This window comes from Physeter macrocephalus, chromosome 10 (genome assembly GCF_002837175.3).
Source record: "Physeter macrocephalus isolate SW-GA chromosome 10, ASM283717v5, whole genome shotgun sequence".
NCBI lineage: Eukaryota > Metazoa > Chordata > Mammalia > Artiodactyla > Physeteridae > Physeter > Physeter macrocephalus.
In genome coordinates, this window is record NC_041223.1 from 80,994,323 (window position 1) to 81,013,004 (window position 18,682).

General features: G+C 43.7%; 2 protein-coding genes across 2 annotated transcripts in view; one reads left to right on the forward strand and one right to left on the reverse strand.

Moving 5' to 3' along the window:
• COL19A1 (collagen type XIX alpha 1 chain) overlaps positions 1-1,253 on the forward strand; it is a 342,743-nt gene extending 341,490 nt beyond the window's left edge. Inside the window, exons 49-50 of the mRNA XM_028494726.1 lie at positions 871-948; positions 1,126-1,253. Of these exons, the coding sequence (XP_028350527.1) occupies positions 871-948; positions 1,126-1,253 (206 nt within the window). The remainder of the gene's footprint in view (positions 1-870; positions 949-1,125) is intronic.
• A 9,185-nt stretch (positions 1,254-10,438) lies between these two features.
• The window catches only part of COL9A1 (collagen type IX alpha 1 chain), a 60,910-nt gene continuing 52,666 nt past the window's right edge, over positions 10,439-18,682 (reverse strand). Inside the window, exon 33 of the mRNA XM_055087384.1 lies at positions 10,439-10,635. Within this exon, the coding sequence (XP_054943359.1) occupies positions 10,439-10,635 (197 nt within the window). The remainder of the gene's footprint in view (positions 10,636-18,682) is intronic.

Here is an 18,682-nt window from a genome sequence, read left to right on the forward strand (position 1 = left end):
CGCGGCTGCGCGTCCGGAGCCTGTGCTCCGCAGCGGGAGAGGCCACGGCAGTGAGAGGCCCGCATACCGCAAAAAAAAAAAAAAAAAAAATAGTGGGTCCGTATTAACCTAATGATGTGAGAGATTTGTACAAACAAGTTGTTACATTTGACAGGAGACGTGTAAATGCTACCTTATTATACAAATACACAAATTATTGTTTCTTGTTTTGTGACACCATATGCACTGAAATCCATATGGAATCATATATTTTGCATTATATTGAACTCTGAGAACTGGGTTTAAATATGAAGCTTTTAGCACCTACGTTGTTCATTTGGAATTGTGTTCCGTGTTGTTAACCCTCTCGTTAATGGGAAGTTCATGTATCTTCACGTATTGTTCTTTCTTCCTCATTTTTTTTAGCCTATGATCTTAAGCCCTCACTGAGATGACTTGAGAGCCACCTTAACGAGGTGTCTGTAATACCAGGAGCTGGGTTGAACTATTGAATATACCTCAGGTGGTAAATGTTATTTTACTGCCGAAATGTTTAAATATAGATTTGGAAGGATGCTTTCAAATGACCCTAAGTCCAAACATTTCTCCTTACTGTTCACGTTTGTTAAATGAAAGTCACTTACATAAAAGGAATCCTGGTGATATTTTAAACTTGAATATGTATCTATTTAGTGTTCACTCCACTGTTCTCTCTAGGATCTAGGATTGTATTGAATCTCTGTAACATAGTTTTCAGATATAAATGTGTGAAGATATTCCACTGGGTGGATTTTCAATATACACCTCAAAATATTTCCTGAATGTATATCAGTGTGTTGCCAGAGAACACGCTTACTTTTTTGTCTCTCTTTTTGTATATCTCTCGTTTAGGCTACCGAGGACAGAAGGGAGAAAGAGGGGAGCCCGGAATGGGGCTTCCAGGGAGCCCAGGTCTTCCTGGGACCTCAGGTAATAGTGATACTATCTTCACAACATGAGCAAACCTCCCAAAATAGGAGCCATACCTGCTCCCCGACGGCCCTTAGGTACCGCCGCAGGTGACACTGAATGACCCGCATTGGTTGGAGGGTGGGAGGAAGAGCCATATGTTGACCTGCGTTCTGATGGGGTCTTTTATTTCATTAGCTCCGGGCCTGCCAGGCTCACCCGGTGCCCCAGGGCCCCAGGGCCCCCCAGGACCCAGTGGAAGGTGTAACCCAGGAGACTGCCTGTACCCCGTCTCTCACGTCCGTCAGCAGACAGGTGGGAAATAACCATACCTGAGGAAGACTTGATTTCCAGCCCTCCCTCCTTGCTGTTGGAGCTTTCTTAGTACTGTCAGACCCTCATGATTCATGGGTGACTTTTTTTTTTTTTGGATGTAGGCCAGACCTTAAAAGCAAAAATTGGAATCCTATTCCTATAGTAATGGTGATATCAGCCTTTTTTAGAATTTTTCCAAATTCATTCCATATGTCTTGTTTCACCATTATTATGATTTTTATTCAGAGTTTTCCATGAAATATGCAAGCAAATCCTATCATTAGTTCTTCTTCAAGAGGAAATGACATCTTATGATTTAGCAGACTGATGGTGATGTACATTTTATAATCTCGTCAACTTGTATTTGGCCTTTGATTTCTGAATTTTACAGTTTCAGACTTATCTGAAAGTTTTCTTGGTGTTTAAATTTACTATCATTGCTAAAAATCTCATCACCTTTTTTGATATAGTGCATTGCTCCTGCTGAATGTTTTTTGACTACTTTTTATAGCTTAAGAATTCTTATACCATCCTGTATCCATTCTACTTATGCAGAGAAATAGATAGGCAATAAGACCTTCACTTCATAACTTATATTTTGGAAGAAAACCCAGGCGGCTGTTTTATCAGGGAGCCCAAAACCCTACCACAGCCAACTGCTGAAATGATTTTGTCGATTCTGTGTAATGAGCTCCATTCAAAGCAATCCCACCGGCATGAGTATGTCCTGCATAAGAAGGGAGGAAAGAAGTCAAAGCCCAGCACTGTGGCCCCTTCACTGAGTTCCTCATTTGGGAAACAGAGAGCTGTTCTCCCTAGGAGGTATCTGGTGGTGAAAGCACCAAGCTGTCTTTGGTAGTTTCGAAGCTTAAAGGGCCTCGCAAGGTCTTTGGGCCCCTGTATCCATTATCCTCCTGACCTCATCACTCTCAGAGTTTAAGAACCAGCCATCGGAAAAAGGATGGGGCTTGTGGCGACTGGAAGAGAAACCCCCTTGACCTAGAAGATGAATGTGTGGCGTCAGCAGATGCACATTGCCAAGCCCAGACGCTCTGATGGAGAGTGATGTTTCTCAGAAGGTGCAGCAAGAGGTGCAGGGCAGAGAAGGAAAGCCACGAGACCCAACATGCACCCGGCACCGAGACCAAAGAGGCCACGCGCTTCAGGGAAACCAGGCACCGCCCAGACCACGTCCTCGACCAGGAACGAAAATACGCGATTGCCAACCACAGGGCTAAACGGTTCTTCTATTGCCTGGCTCTACATTATTTTGAGAAACTGTTGGTTGAAAACAATGGATTTCCTAGGGCGCTGAGCGTGAGGGTATTGCTGAAGTCTAAGTGGTGGGTCCCAGGGATGCTGAGAGCAGGCACCCAGAGCCCTCCGGCTGCAGACACCCCATCCCGAGGCCGTCGGGGCAAGCTGGGGAAAGCTGTGAGCAGGGTCTTGTGGGGAGCGTTGCTGCACGAAGGCGGCTTTGTTCACGTGCACCCGGGGTTTGAACTGGGTTTCACTGTAGACGGATGAACTGCTGGTCAGGTACTGTCTACATGGCTGTGCGTACATGCAACCTTTTCATTATTTCATGTTGAATGATGCTGTATATTTCACTTCCAAGTTTATTTATTTTCTCTTCCAAGGTCATTTTATTTATCTCAAGTGTTGTTAACTTTAAATTGATTTTCTTCCTCATTTTCTTTCCTGTGCAATACCTACAATGGTGCTGTTTTAGACTTAACACAATCAGAATATACATACACATTTTCTTAGTAAAATGATCATTTATTCCCCCCCAAAAAATGTACAGAGATCTAAAATCTGGTGCTATGTGTATATCTTGAGCTTTTAATTTGTGGAACTGTAATTTGTTGAATTTTCTGAAAGCTTTACAACTCCTCTGCCACTTATTAATTTACTTGAATTTGTCATAAAGCTCAACATTTTATGTGTTTTCAAAGATTATTTTTCCAAATTAGTTAATAGTTTGGTTATCCTTTTGCCTCTTTGCTAATCCGGAAGTATTTATTTTAGCATTTTACTGTTTTCATGAACTTTTTTGCTAATGGTGATCCATGTATTTTTGTTTTCTTTGAGTCGATCCCTTCACAGACATAAGAAGACTCGGTTCACTTTCTTGTTTTTTAAATTCTGCTTATTTTAATTCCAGAGAATATGTCATGTAGCCTTTCTTACAAATGGTATATTTAGGAACCTTTCTTGTTCTAAATTCCATTAAGGCAGGGATGGTTTATTCCTGTTTCAAGAATCTGGATTTATTCAGCTCATTTGAGGAGCTGGTGCATATTACAAAGTAGAGCTGTCACAATGACACAGGCTGTTTTTTAACAACCGACACACGTGACTCATCTACCTGGGGCGTAACCAGGGGAACAGGCCGTGTCACGTGGAGCGAGCCTCTGCTCAGCCACCTGTGTGTCCACCGTCTTATCTCTGTACACGAGATGCGGCCAAAAGCAGCAAGAAAGCCTGAGTCCAGCTAACACAACACCAAATAAAGCGGAGAGTTGGCAGTTGCCTGATTCTTTAAAAAAAAAAAAGAAAGTGGATAATTAAGGCCCCAAAGTCGGGTGTGAAAATTTCCCCTAACTGGCTTGGTGGCTGCCAATTCTCTTGTATTGGTTTTGTTTTTTCCATTCCAAAACCTTTGTTTACTTGCACACAGACGTCAGTAATGTCCACAGCAGGGAAGAAGAATGACCACATTTCCTGAATTATCTCTCGTCTGGACTCCAGACAACATAAGTGTTTAAATACAAAATAATTTTGGCCATGATGGCTATTAAAAATTAAAATTGTGTTTACCCTGTATAAGTATGTTTGATTTCCAGTCTGACATTTTGTACCAAGATCAGTTAAACTGTCAGATAGAAATCCTTCTATGCAAAGAGCAAGATATGACTTCAATTAATATTTATGGCCTTTGCAACCTAAAGGAAAAAGGAAGAATAATTCATGAGTTTGTTCATTGTTCTTTCCTACTGAAGACATTAACCATTTTTTCATAACCATAACAGAAACACAGCCAGTCTTAACCTTTGAAATTTTTCACCTCATGATCAAAGTAATTTAATTAATGACTTTAAAGTATTGATAATCCCATATGCTTATTTCTCTGTTTCATGACATTGTTGAAACTTTAAAATTGTAGTCACTTTTATTATAGAACTTCAGTAATTATCTTAAGACGTGTTATCTGTAAAAGATGCCATTTGATGTTTGGGTTATAAAATAATTTTTTATGAATACGTTTTAGGAGTTAAATAAGATTTAGCTTTTCTGCAGGCTTTCTCATCTGTTGAGAACCTGTGATATACCTCCTTTTGTCCACAAGGTGGTGTTTAAAGCAATTTGTATCAGAAGAACTGAACAGACTTGCAGAAATACAAATCTAGAAACAGTTTAGTGGACAGCAACCCAATCAGAACCTTTGCTTTTGCACTTATGCTTTTTCACTTTTGTAAATAATTTCTTGTTAATTTATGTTTTGTTATCTATTTATATTTTTCTTCATTTTAAGTATCTTTATGAAGCAGGCACAATAACCCTTGATTTGTTGGCTGTTTCAATTTTATTTCGTCAGGGGATTTATATGCCTAGTTAACTTGCAGATTTACTGTTTGTAACTTTAGTTTGTACGCTACCCTCATATTTTAGTGATTAACATGAAAACCCTTGAGGAATCATCTTACCTTCTAAACGGAATAGAAAGTCTCTTTTGGCAAATAAAAAGAATTTGGCTTATCACAAGAAGTAGTAGACCATTTACAGAATTAGACAACGTCCAAATCTCCATATTGTGCGAAGTACTTAAAATTTTACAATTAGATTTGTATAGTTATATTTTTCTAGAAATGTATCACTATTTACAAAAGTAAGATAAGGAACACTATTTTTCAAAATACCATTTAAATTTTCCTAACACTGGTAATAATATCCTGATACTGAGAACCTCCAGGTTAAGTTACATGCTTAAGTTTTTTCCAGTGAAGTCTCAGAATAGTTTTGCAGTTTTGTTCATTGCTCCCGTTTTTAAATTATTTTTCACATTTGTCCGTGTCCGCCTTCTTAAGACACACAAGTGTTTATTGTCACTGCTTCCCGTGTTCTTTCCCAATACTCTAGCGTGGAGGATCAGACCCCTTTTAATACCCCTCTCTCTCTCTCTCACGGGTTACACGGCCTTCCAAGACGGGGAGGTGCAGACAGAATAGAATTTGTGTCTTTTATGCCTATCACTTCAAAGCAACTTAGCCCATTGAATTGTATTCATTCATTAGTTGCCTGGTAAAGGTAGCATTGATGACATTAAATGTGTTTAACTACTAGCAGTCTTGATAACTTGTTTTATTGTGCAGTATAGCTGGAGCTGTAACCCAGACATTTCACTCAGCAAAATCATGCCAGGGTAACTGGTCAAGCTCGTTAAATTGAATGAAGAACCAGATGAGCACAGAGAACTCATCCAGAGAAGCAGACCCAGAATAGCAAGAATTTACCTCGAAGATAAGGCAGGCTTATAAAACCAATATCTAAGTCTAAGAAAATCTAAATGGAAAAAATGTCGTGTTCAGAGCCAGCAGTGAGTGATACAGGTTACAACTCGGAGAGTTACTTACTTGCTTCATGAATTTGTCAAAAGAGAATACTAATAAAGTAGGAGATTTCACTAAACTTGGGGGTAGTTCAGTAAGCTTTGAGTTTATCAGAAGGGTGTGTGTCGCTTGACGATTATAAGCATATGGGTATAGAGATGCTAATCACATGACAACTTTTTATCTGGTTGTATTATTTAAAGTACATTTTAGGGAAAAATATTTTTCGGTGTATTAATGTATTTAAATTCAGGTTGTTTTATGGCATATTTTATAACTATTTATTTTTAAGATAAGATTTAGGATGCATTTTTTTGCCCATTTTGTTTGTTCTCTGTCTTACCTCATCAGGCTCTTTAATTCAACATACTGATGTGAAGTGGAATGGCGCTCGTTCTTTTGCTAGATCCCACGTGGATATAATGCTTTGAGGCCTAGATTCCTGTATGTTGATGACGCATAATGAGCTTGTCCCTTATCTCAGCAATAAAGGATTTGCCCCTAAATCGGGGAATTCCGAGGTGCCGTTGTTAACAGCATCTGTTCTTTGGCCGAAGGCTCACGTTTCCGTCTTTCTGATGGGTCTCAACCACAGGGCACATGCCCCGCGTGAGCCACGCGGATGCCCGAGGAACCAGCAAATGGGCCTGTTGCGGGGGTTTGGCTTGACACCATGCTGGTAATTACGCTTAACGTTTGTCACATGAATCAATGCTTAGGTCGTAATAATTAAGTTTACAGCCCATCTCCAGGGCAGCTCATAAAATGCTTGGCCTCATGATTTCGGATGAGAATTAAAAGCAGAAATAAAGGTCAGAGAGTAGCCAGGCCTTTGTGACTTTTGTCCCACAAAGTGATCTCCTCACTAAATCACGTGGGCTTGAGCAAGACAAGAAATGTCACAGTTAACTTTTCTCCTAAACATAAGCTCTTCCATCATGAGTGACAGGCCAATAGGCGACAAAAGGTTAAATACACAGCATGTTTCCTTAACTGAGATGAATCACATGAAAACATGCCAGTGGATTTAGATGTCCGCTTAGACTGGGAAAAGATTTATGTGGTTCTTAACTGTCCTCACCCTCAGGTCCCCTTATGACATAGTATATAAATTGACCGTGTCCTCTCTAAGATATCGCTAAGATATCTTCAAATCTTTTCGTACAAGAATTGTCAACTTGGAGGCCAGAGACAATTTCAAATAAATCTTTAAAAGAGTTAGTTTCTTGGAGCCAGTTTCCATCATTTGTTCTCTCGCTAGGTATTCTTAGAAAACTTGGCGTCAAGAGCAAGATGCGAAGGCATTGTTAAGGGGAAAGTTAGCATGGATTCCCATTTATTACGATTAAAAATAGGATCAGTCAGCATCCTCTTTCTGATAACCAGATCTAACAAATACATTACAGTTCCTCTAGTTAATCATTTAAAGAGCATTTGGGCATGTGTAGCTATAGTCATACATCCTTATGGTAAACCAATTTTGATTTACTATTTACCGAGCCATATGCATTAATACTGCCATGTCCTAGATCACAGGCTAACAAAGACTCAGTACACCACTGAAAAGTATCTATTTTACTCTAGGAAGAAAACAGAGAGACTTGACCTATATTTATTGAACACAAATGTTCTTCTTCTAAAAAGATATTTTAAATAATTTATGTCCATTCCCTGTTTGTAAACAGCGGGATGACTAGTTGGCTAGTATTTTTTTTTTCTTAATATTGCTTTTTCACACCTTTTGCCAGGGTTCCCAGAAAATGTTTAAAAGCAAGTTTCTTGATATTTGGTGTGACTTTATGTATTTCTAGTGATCTTCCCCCTATATTGATCTATTTTTAAACCCAGAGATGTTGGATATCAGAGAGGCTGTAATAGCCAAAAAATTAAATACTACAATCAGAGGTGATCTTCTAAAGCAGGGATTTACATTCAGCTTATTTCAGGCTGCAAGTAAATCAGATTTTACTTATGATGTTTAAGAACAGCAATATTCGTTTAGTCAGCTTGAAGTATTGTGTCCATAAATAATCAAATCAATCATGAAACTGATGTGACTACTCATTCATACTCTTCTGCTAGACGAAGTCAATTATCCCAAACTATGCCAGGCAGTTGATGTGCTCAGTCACCCTGGGAAGTGATGTCCATAGTTTTTAACCAAACCTGTCGGATCTTTGGGATGAAAATCAGATCACGATGCCATAGAAGCACTAGACAGGAAATAAATCATTTGCCCTGGAGTAAGTGACACGCCCGTTTCTAACCACCTGTAATTATTCACACACTCTTCTCAGCAACTCTGACACTTCATCCAACTTTGAAAAATATCCCAAAGGTTTTGAAGATTTCTGTTTTGCTAGAGAGAGAGATTTGGTCTAATTCAGTATTCATCAACTCTCTTTCACGGAGAGGCTTTGTGAGATGCTTTTCTTTGCAATTTCTCAGTCAAGTATTTACTGCTTCTGTAAACTATTTGACCGAACTGGATTTACAGTGGATTGTCCCACCATTTGGAATGTGTTCATTTTGCCCAATCTCTCTGTAAGTGGTTGTTTCCAGTCTTGCTGTATCTGTGAAGCTTGCTGTACCGCCTTTTGTATATCAAGTTTGGAAAACAGTTGATTCAACTTTTCTTTGAAATTTTATTTTTTTTTAATTTTCTTATGACTCTGAAAGTGTAGAACTGAGAAACATATTTATTTGGTTATCTAATTTTTCTTTTGTTGTATTTGCCTATGTTACTCCAGTTAAAATAAAACCACCTTGGTGAAAAGACAAGGCAGTTTCTTTGCATTTCTTTGATTATATGCCACAGTACCTGAAAAGGTTTGCCATTCATATGAAGACAATTTTAAGTAGTTATGACAGATGTCTCTGCTTCCAAAGATTCTCTCTTCCCCAAGAAGACCATCCTTCCCAGGGTGTAAATGGCCCTGATCTATCGCAGCCAAGTTGGAACTATTTCCCTTAAACACAATCCATACCAGAAGCACAGAACTAGATGCCGTGAGCAGTTTTAAAGAATCCCAAGTACAGACTATATAATGATTGATTTCACCAAACGAATCAGGCTAAAGTTTTTAAATGTAGAGAAAGTACACCTGAGGAAAAAAAAAAATGGCATCAAAAATCCTGTTGGGGTTCACTCCCCTTGACGTGAGAGAACTGAGTTCCATGAACTAAAAAGATATTGGCTGTTTGGAGCACAGTTTGGAGCCTGGGACAAGTCAGTCGTATGCACCGTGACATAAAATGAATATATTAAGTCTGATCGATAGTTAACATAGATGTTGTTGATAAAACAGCAGGCCAATGTGATTATGTAAGTAGTAATAAAGTGCTTGAGTGGTCAGGCAATACCTATCTTACTGATAAGAATACAGTGCTTCAGCTGAGCTGCCTTTATAAGAAAAACGGCAAAACACAAATCATTTCGCATCAGTGAAGTTCTAAATAGGAGGGCGCTAACGCAGCACTGAAATGAAGTCAGTGGTTCCACTCCTAGAAACCAAGCAAGGCTAGGCTTAGGGGCCCCGTGAAATCCCTGACATAGCATGCAAGCAGATCTGCGTACGTGCATTTGTGCATTCTTCTGGGGTATGGGTTCACAGTTTTCATTTCATTTCAAAAAGGTCCGTGAAGCCCTCCCCATCTCCCCCCAGTCCCCCACCAAACACATACATACAAAGAACTCTGACACAAAACAACACCCTCTGGGGAACAGTAAGGGCGTTTTAATTTCTCTGTAGAATAAATCACTAACATTATAAACATAAGCCTACAGAAATGAGGAAAGTTTTAAGTATCTAAATAATCTCAGTGACTTTTTTTCATTGAACATGACTATAAGAAAACATGGCAAGAGATCAGGAAACCGTATTTATTGCTTCTTTGGTACAACCAGAGACGTTACCTCAAACCTTTAAAATAAATAATCTTATCGATAAAACTTACGAATGGCAGGATATTAAGATTCCTTCTTTGCTTTCACACAGAAGAGCCCAAAATATTAGCGGGTTTGGGATACAGTACAGTTCAACAAAAATTCACGCCGACGCTGAGAACCCACACGTGCAGCGTGGAAAGCGCTCCAAGCGGCACAGCACCCCTGGCCCCCCGAGAGCACCAGTTCTATTGACGGTAGTGGGGTTTCTTCGTAACCAGTCTGGTAATCACAGAGCTGAAACTATCGTCTGAGAACAAGCTCTCAACAAAAAATGAAAATAACTGCTGCAACTGAGGTAAACCAAACAGCTGTTTTTGTTTATTGGCTCAGTGGCCCATGACGTAACACACACGGATAGCACACGGAAGTTCAAGATCCTGGGGACAGGACTGTCAGTTCACTTCAAGGGAAGGTTTTATTTGTTTGTTTGATGGATGACTCTGTGGCTCCTCTCCAAGGAAAAGGAAAGAGGCTTTACTGAATAGCACCATTGTTCTAAGCCTGATGGTCAGGTGGGACTTCTATCAATAGACTAACATGGAAGGTAATGCACCGTCACCTGTGCCCTGGCTTCCGGGGGGGTTTCTCCTCCAACGCCTTCGCCAGGCATGGTTTGTGCAGACAGCGTGCTGCGCTAAGCCTTTGATTGATCTGGACCTTTGCTGTTAAATGCCCGCTGCCCAGCCTGTAAGGTGCAGGAGGCTGGCTCGCAGAAACCAGGAGGGCCAGGAGGGCCCGGGGGGCCGGGTACACCAGGGATGCCTGCCACCCCTGGGGGGCCTCGCCCACCATCCCGGCCGTTCCTCCCGTAGCTGGCAGGACCTGGGTCACCTGAAACACACACAAGATGCACACGTGAGCAGCAGTCCCCTCACGGCTAGAGACCGAGAAGGCACTGGACCCTCCAGCCTGCCCGTTGCCCGGCAGCGTGCACAGAGGCCCTTAACCAACGCTTTTAGGAATGACAGAGGATGATTAAAGCAGGTGATGATGATGATGATGATGATATAATCAAATTCCTTCACTGCAGTTGGGTTGCTTCAAAATTAAAAGTGTTCGGAGACCTCACATCTCTCCCCCCTATTTCCATCAGAGGAGCTGAGCTGCACGGGGTGGCAGCCTCTCTGCACAGACGCCTACCGAGCCTGGGGGCGTGGCCGTGTCAACTCGCGGATGGACCGTAAGCGCCAAACACATCTGGACTTCGATTTTTTAATAATTCATCAATAACTTTTGTACTTATTACACGATGAAATTATAATATTTTGGACGCTGGGTTAAATAATTATTAAATCATACTATAAATATACATATTAAATATTCTTAAAATGACTCTCACCTGATTCTTTGGACTTTTCTAACGTGGCTACCAGCAGATTTAAAATTATACACTCAACTCATGTGGCTCATGTTGGGTTGCTTTGAATAGCACTCCGCTAGCAGCTGCCCTTACTTCTAGTGGGTCCTCAATTTCCAGGCAGGGAGATGTACAGCTCGGCGGTGGGACGATGCAGACAGGTGGCTGGAAGTTCTAGCTCTGCCATTTATGAGTCAGGTGACGTCAGCAAGGCACTCACCTCCCCGTCTCTTCCTCTACAGGACGGATGATGCCTGCCTGATGGTTAAATTCCGAGCCTGAATGCACCCGATAAACGACTATTAGAATGCTACTGAGTCATGTCTCTTAGAAGACTGTGCAATGCACCCTGCAAAGCTCCCTGAAATTCCTCTCATCAGGGGCTTTACCCCAACTGGAACTACACAGTGTCCTAGGTTCCTTGGGGGCGTCGCTTTCTTTTGTCAAGTCCAGAGGTTGTTTGGTTCACCCACGAACCAGTGAGGCACGGCGGCACGGCTCCCGTAACCGAGAGACATTTCTGCGGAACGTTTACTTCATCACACCAGCAGCGCTGTCATACTATGACTGCAAAGGTGGCAATAAGACAGCCGTGTAAAAGGAACCGTCTGGGCCAGGGTAATACGGTCTTAACACAGATCCTCTCGTGTCAACTGTTTTAACTTAGCTGTTCAACCAAAAAGTTGAAAACCAAATCTATATGTCAACTATAGATTTACTTCCTTTCCTTCTTTCTTGGTGGTTTTTAGTTTTCTTTTCCTATTTTAGTGGTCTTATTACATGTGTTTTTTGTTGGTCTTATTACAGTGATCTGGTCTTATTAAGCTGTCTTATTACATAGCCCACATACTTTTAGAAGGGAACTAGGTGAGAGATCCTGCTTTAGATATAACACCTCATTTTTCCTGCTTTGTTTACAATTAGCTCCACACAAAGCAACATTACAGGACAAAACATTACTAAGTTTTCAGAGAATCATTATCTTTGATTCTATACATCGCAAGGCTGTAGACAAGCAGATGTAAGTAATTTCCCTTCATTTATCCCATGAGCTTTCATTTGACTATAATAAGTTGTGATGAAGCAGATGATTCTGTGTTTCCCTCTCAAGACAAGGCACCTGAGAAAGTCTCACCCTAATCCACAGCACCCATCAACAAGGCTCCAGCAGCACCGTGCCTTTAGCAGAGCCTGTTCAGATCTCCTGGCGCTGGCACAGTTGAAGGTTAAGTTGATCTTTTAAGGATTAAAAAGATAGGTCAGATATAAATGCATTTAAAAGCGGATTTTCATGCACCCTATCAGCAGAGCTCCCAGTGAGACATACCAGGATGCCTTAACAAAAATCAAAGCAAGATGAGGAGGAGAAAACGCCCAAAGGCGAGGTGGCACACACAGTGTCCACAGGGGCGGGAGGGTAGGCTGGGATGGGCAGCTCCTGTGTTGTAAGCGGTGTCATCAGAACACAGCATGGCCATCAGTTTCCATGTTGCCCCAGCTGCTCTGGCACTACAAGGGCACAGGTGTGGGCGGCGACAGAAGCCACCTGGCCTGCAGAGCTCAAAGAATATGGTCCTTTACCCCAAAAGTTCTGCTGACTCCTGATGTAGTAAAGAAACTGCCCTGGATTAAGAAATTCGCCCTCTGTCTTCACGGGAGACCACAGACGTCATGGAAGCTGTGACACATCAGGGTTATGGAGAACAGCAGGAAGGGCTGAGGCGTGCGGTGACCTGGAGAGTGGACGCCAGCATGTCCCCGCTGCCACGGCGAACACGGGCCAGGGCTGCCAGACCTCTGGTCATTTCAAGGGCAACTCAGAAGCTGAGTTTTTAAATAAATAGCTCTCAGTTTTTAGCCACTCATTTACTTTTTTAACGTGTGTAACGCCAGCCTCCTGCCTAAGACCTAAAATTCCAGGGAGTTTATTTTCTACTACACAAGCAATATGAAAAAGCAGAAAGGGGCTTCCCTGGTGGCGCAGTGGTTGCGCGTCCGCCTGCCGATGGGTTCGCGCCCAGGTCCCGGAGGATCCCACATGCCGCGGAGCGGCTGGGCCCGTGAGCCATGGCCGCTGGGCCTGCGCGTCCGGAGCCTGTGCTCCGCAACGGGAGAGGCCGCAGCGGTGAGAGGCCCGCGTACCCACCCCAAAAAAAAAAAAAAAAAGCAGAAGGAAAACTTTTTTCAAGTTGAGTTCCCCCATTTTAACACAATCCAGGAGAGGGCGTCTTCAATGACTGAGTTTATTCCAGATTCCTGCTCATCCTCCAAGGAAAGAGTTGATGAAACCGTCCTGTCTCCCGTGGATTTACTCTAAGAAAAGCACATCGAGTCCAAGTCTTCCTCTGGCAAACACAGCAAGCTGCCCTTCGGAGCGCTGGGCAAGTCATCATAATCCCTCCAGCATTCCGTTTACCCTGGGCCTCCCACTTTCCTGGTGTGTAAACTGAGAGAATGAAGGTGAAGTTACTGTCCAGAGTCACACAGTCACGTGGCTAGGAGGCGCTGGAGTCAGAAGCGAGGGCCGTGGACCCCTCCTCCATCCTAACTGCGCTTCCGCACCTACTGATTCGCTAACTCTGACAAGGCGCCTGCATGAGTGCGTGCGTGTGTGTGTGTGTGGTTTAATTCATTGAGCCTGAATTGACTGAGAGGCAGGAAGAGACACGACAGCCAAGCATTACTGACGATTCTTCTGCAACTCTAACTGTCACAGGTGACTAAAGCTATTTTTCTGAGGTTTCACCCTGCAAAAATGGCCGGAGAAAAAAACCAGCCTTCCCGTAACAGCTTATGAGTTTCCGGGGAGCCCTGACCCTGGGCATTTACCCTCCAAGGTGCTCTAAGACTATTACGTGGGAGCCGAATTTGGGGGTGACACCAAGTCATTCAGGAAGTCCAGCAGCTGCATTAGCAAATATTTATAAACCACTTTTCGACTCTTATGAGGAAGAGAAAGCATGGATCTGAAGCGTTCTCATCCCGCTTTGCCCGCCTCTTGGGTGTGTTGGCTACACCAACCACCTAATGATCACACAGTTTTCTGAAATTTCAAGGACCTGTAAAATGTTGTTGCCAAACTTTTCATGATTTTTTTTTTTTTAAAGGAACGTCTGTGCCATTCTCTGAGCTGACAGGAGAGGGCAGCCGCGTTACACCGACAGAGGCGCGTCCTGGCTGGAACATTCTTTGGGACCTAATAAATAATACCTGCTACGAAATAAAAGGGGCTGTTCACGGCAGGCTTTAAAAACAAAACAAAACCTGGAAATAATTTTCTGCTTTAAATAGGGAATTTCTTACATTTCTCACCTCGTACCGAGCTAACTTTTGTGGTGTTTGACAAAGCACATATGTGTAAGGATGTGGTGTATAAAGTGGCCTGTTTCCATAAGATGCCCACGACCGAATAAAACAGTGGAAACAGGACAGCAGTGGAAATAGAGGACAGATGACTACCGCTACACATAAGCCTAAAACGGGTGTGTCCCTCGCGCTTGGGTACCTTTTCCACCCAGTATTCACAAATGGATCTCACCCATCTGCAAATTTTGCACAAGAAACCGGGCACGATGAGCACAAGTCAGCGCTAACCTCTCGGTCACCTTCACACACGACCATCATTGAACTTCCTCCTTCCCCCAGCGCGTTCAGATGCACAAAGAGGAAGTCACGACCCGCTCTCAAATCTTTTTTCCTCAAACCCCCGGAGCGCCAAGGAACTAGGCCCCAGTGGACCAGGCAGGCAAAAAGTTACTGGTGATGAGACGGCCCCATCAAACAACCCACCGAAGGCCTCCGGTAAGAGACGGGAGGCAGGGGCAGGGATGGGGTCTAAGGTCCCAGGGGTCTCGCCCGATGTGGTCCCCACAGCTCCACGAGAGAGGCAGAAAGAGAATCGCGCCGAAGTCAGATGCCAGGATGGCGAGATTAGACTCAGCATACACCCGGCCCACCAGTCCATCATTTCGTCCACGACGTGAACCTGGACGTGTGAACGCTGGCCTCTGTCACTTACTACCTGGGAGACCTCTGTCAGGGCCTGTGACCTTTGTAAGTCTGTATTTCTTCAAATACAAAAGGAAGAAAAATCATCATAATAGTAATGAGCTAAAATTGCAGAATGTTTGCCATAAGCCAGGCACTAACCCAAGTGCTTTCCATGTATGTATTAACACATCCACAGACCCTCCTAGATGAGTCCATAGGGCAGGTAGGGTTGTAACCCCCCAATGTGCAGGGGAGAAGCTGAGCACACAGAGTGTGCTCAGAGTGTGAAAATGAGTGACACAGCAGAACCCACCCCAGGGCAGCCTCGTTCCGGAGCCCATACTTCTTACACATCTGCCCTGCCCGCTTCTGGCTGCAGGCGAGAAGCACGCTAGATGATTTAGGTCTACGTTTAGACAGCAGAGCACTAAAGCCAAGATGACAGTCCATGTCATGGTCATAATAATAACCCGTGGTCCATATTAGGCGATGTACCATCACAAACCCAAAGGGCACATAATACTTAACACTGAACAAGCTGAGAGAAGGAGGGGAGACCGAGAACTGAAACAGTCCAGAAAGAATAAAGCGATCCTGACAACTGACAGATCATGAAGGTGTTAGTTACCTTTTTCCAAGGATGTCAGATGTGTTAGCACCAAGAATGACCAAAGGATCTTCTTTCCAATCAGGAGGATTCGAGTCCCAAATCCGACAATCGGGACAACAAAGGGGGTCCCAGAATATCCTGTTCTGCAGGCTCCTTCCTTTACATAAGACGTGTATTTACCTAGAAGGTTTCGGACAAGTTCCTGAACACAGCCCTGGTGAAGGTCCGCCCAGGTCCTGAAGTCCCCGTAAGGTCATGTTTGTGAGAGACCAGAAATCACATTCCTAATCACACTCCAAGCTCTACGGGGGAAATGAAAAATGGCCCAGCCTCTCAGTGGCTAATGAACTAATGGCATGATTTACCGTGACCCAGCACTTTGCATTTGTGATTTGGAGTTGAAGCAGATTTCACGGAGGGAAGGTCCGAGATGTCAGAGGTGGTGCTGAGTGACAGACGAGTAGCATCTTCTTACTGAGCCGGGGGGAAAGCCACAGGGACTGAACTAGGGTCCACCTCTGACCTTCACCTACCTCAAAACGCAAAGGTGCATTTGTTACGTTAATAATAGTACCAATAACTAACATTTCTTGAGCACCCACTATAGCCAGAAACTGCCCTAAGCACTCTACATGGATTGATTTTTCTGTAATTCTCAGAACGGGGCTCTCCGGGAGACGTGACCATTGACTATTATCACTCTTTCGTAAGTGGGGAAACAGGCCCTGGCAGTCAAGAACCTGCCCGATGTCAGAAAGCTAGTAAGTGACAGGATTTGAGCCCAGATGTCTGACTTATGGAACCCACGCTCCCAAGAGTCCACTTTCAGAGGACTCACTTTAGAGGCGGAATGGCCCGAAAAGCTCTTGTTCCGGGACTTGATGGATTTGGGAAACTGTCATCCGAGTACGTTTGGGCGTAGACAAGGGGATGTGAGCTGACCCAAAACCAAAGCCCCAGCTCAGCTGGTGCCTCAGGGAGGCTGATAAATATGGACCCTTTGAGCCTGTGTGGTAAAGCACCGAGGAAACTGCACGCTTCAGAAAGCTAGCCTTAATTTTTTCAAGAATAACCTGTAACTCCGATTTTTCACTAAATGATGTCAAATATCCTCTCAATGAAAATGTAACAAAAGCACAGAAAAAGAAAGACCAGATTCCCAAGTGGTACCAGGAAGCGAGGGGCAAGGGCTGGCAAAAACGGCAGAAAGGAAACGGAAAAGGGCAGGTTTCAGGGTCCTGAACTGGGGAGCCCGCGAAGCTTTTTAAGAAATCAGATTTAACTACTAATTCCAAGACCAGCTGCAACAAACTGAACCATTGTCATAAGGGAAATGCAATGAGGGCCAGGCAGAGATGCCAGAGATGCCTTGCCCTACCTTACCACTCGCCCGCACGGATGACAGGTGTGCTGAAAAGCAAACGGTGGAGCCCCCTGGGGCAGAGCAAGGGCCCAGGAGCACCAGGCAAGCCCGAGGCGAGGCATAGCGCGCCCCCTCGTGGCATCCCGGGACACTGCACAAATCCAAGCGGGTCTTTCTGGATCTTCCCATTTTTAAACTCAAAATGGGGTTGATCAACAGATTTTTTTAAAATAAGAGTCACCAGAAATGATCACGTATTTTTGATAAAGGAAAATCGTGCTAATAGTGCAAGTTTCTGATCCAAGAACTGTTCTTTGTCAACCAAATGCGCAAAGGAGAAATTGTCAGTCTCTCCTATAAATACATAGATAACTAAGTAAATGGTAACGATGATATTTTATCAGCTTTCAAACCTCCTAGTCCTACCATTGATAAAGGAGAAGAGCGCTCTCGGTAAATTCTGTTTTCCTTTTCTCTCTTCTAGACATCCATCAATGAATCCAGACTTCATTGTTTACTATAAAATCTTCTCGTCTTGGTCCCATTGAACTCCAACCAGGTTTTCTCTCTTTTTCCAATCACAAAACAGCCCGTGAATCACCGTTTTAGAAAGGCAGAGTTTGAGCTATCTCCAAATGTATTCGTATTTTTAAAAAATTCTTTTAAATGAGAAAGCCAAACCCAGGAGCAATACAATGGATAATCAGAAAGCAATGATGCTTCAGGCTGCAATTATAGCCACAATCGGCTATGTATGTACGCCTCCGGCAGAATTAGAAAACAATCACCTCTTTTGCTAGATTTCCCTCAACCAAGTTTTCCAAATCCACTGTGGGAGTGTGGGCCCTACACAAGGGGCCCTCCCCGGACCGGTCTCCCCAGAGCTTTGGGGCCCTTCCTGAGCCCTGGCCCAGCAGTGATCAGAGCGTTTGCTGGGAGACTGCAGGCCATTCATGCTCTTCAACTGAACTGGCCTTCGGCCCGCGAGGCTGCTTCTGTGGTTGGACCTGGCAGTCATTCTCAACGTGCAGCAGCCTGGACTCCGGCCACAGAGTAGCCAGTATGTAAAGAGAACAGGCGGCCAGTGAGAGGACCCGGGCTCTCACACAGAGGCCACTTTGTCACCTCGGTCGACCCAGCTGGGATGCGTCCTCGGGCATGACTTTCGTGAGTAGGAATGTTTCAGGTTTATTTATTTGGGGATGTGGGCCTCTGGAGGGTCTGGATGTTTGAAGGAGAAGCTTTTAGAATAAGATGTCAGTTACTCCCTGTGCATCACGAATAGCTGAAGACGTGGACTCGCTTTCCTGCTCCTCTGACTTTTTGGTTTAAAAGAAAAGAAGAGGGAACTCTCAGCTGGGCTAGAAGTGGACAGGACCCCATTCATTCAGAATTTTATAACGAGTGCATTGTGGTTGGACCTTGACACTATTTTTTTTTTTTTTTTTTTTTTGCGGTACGTGGGCCTCCCACCGTTGTGGCCTCTCCCGTTGCGGAGCACAGGCTCCGGACGCGCAGGCTCAGCGGCCATGGCTCACGGGTCCAGCCGCTCCGCGGC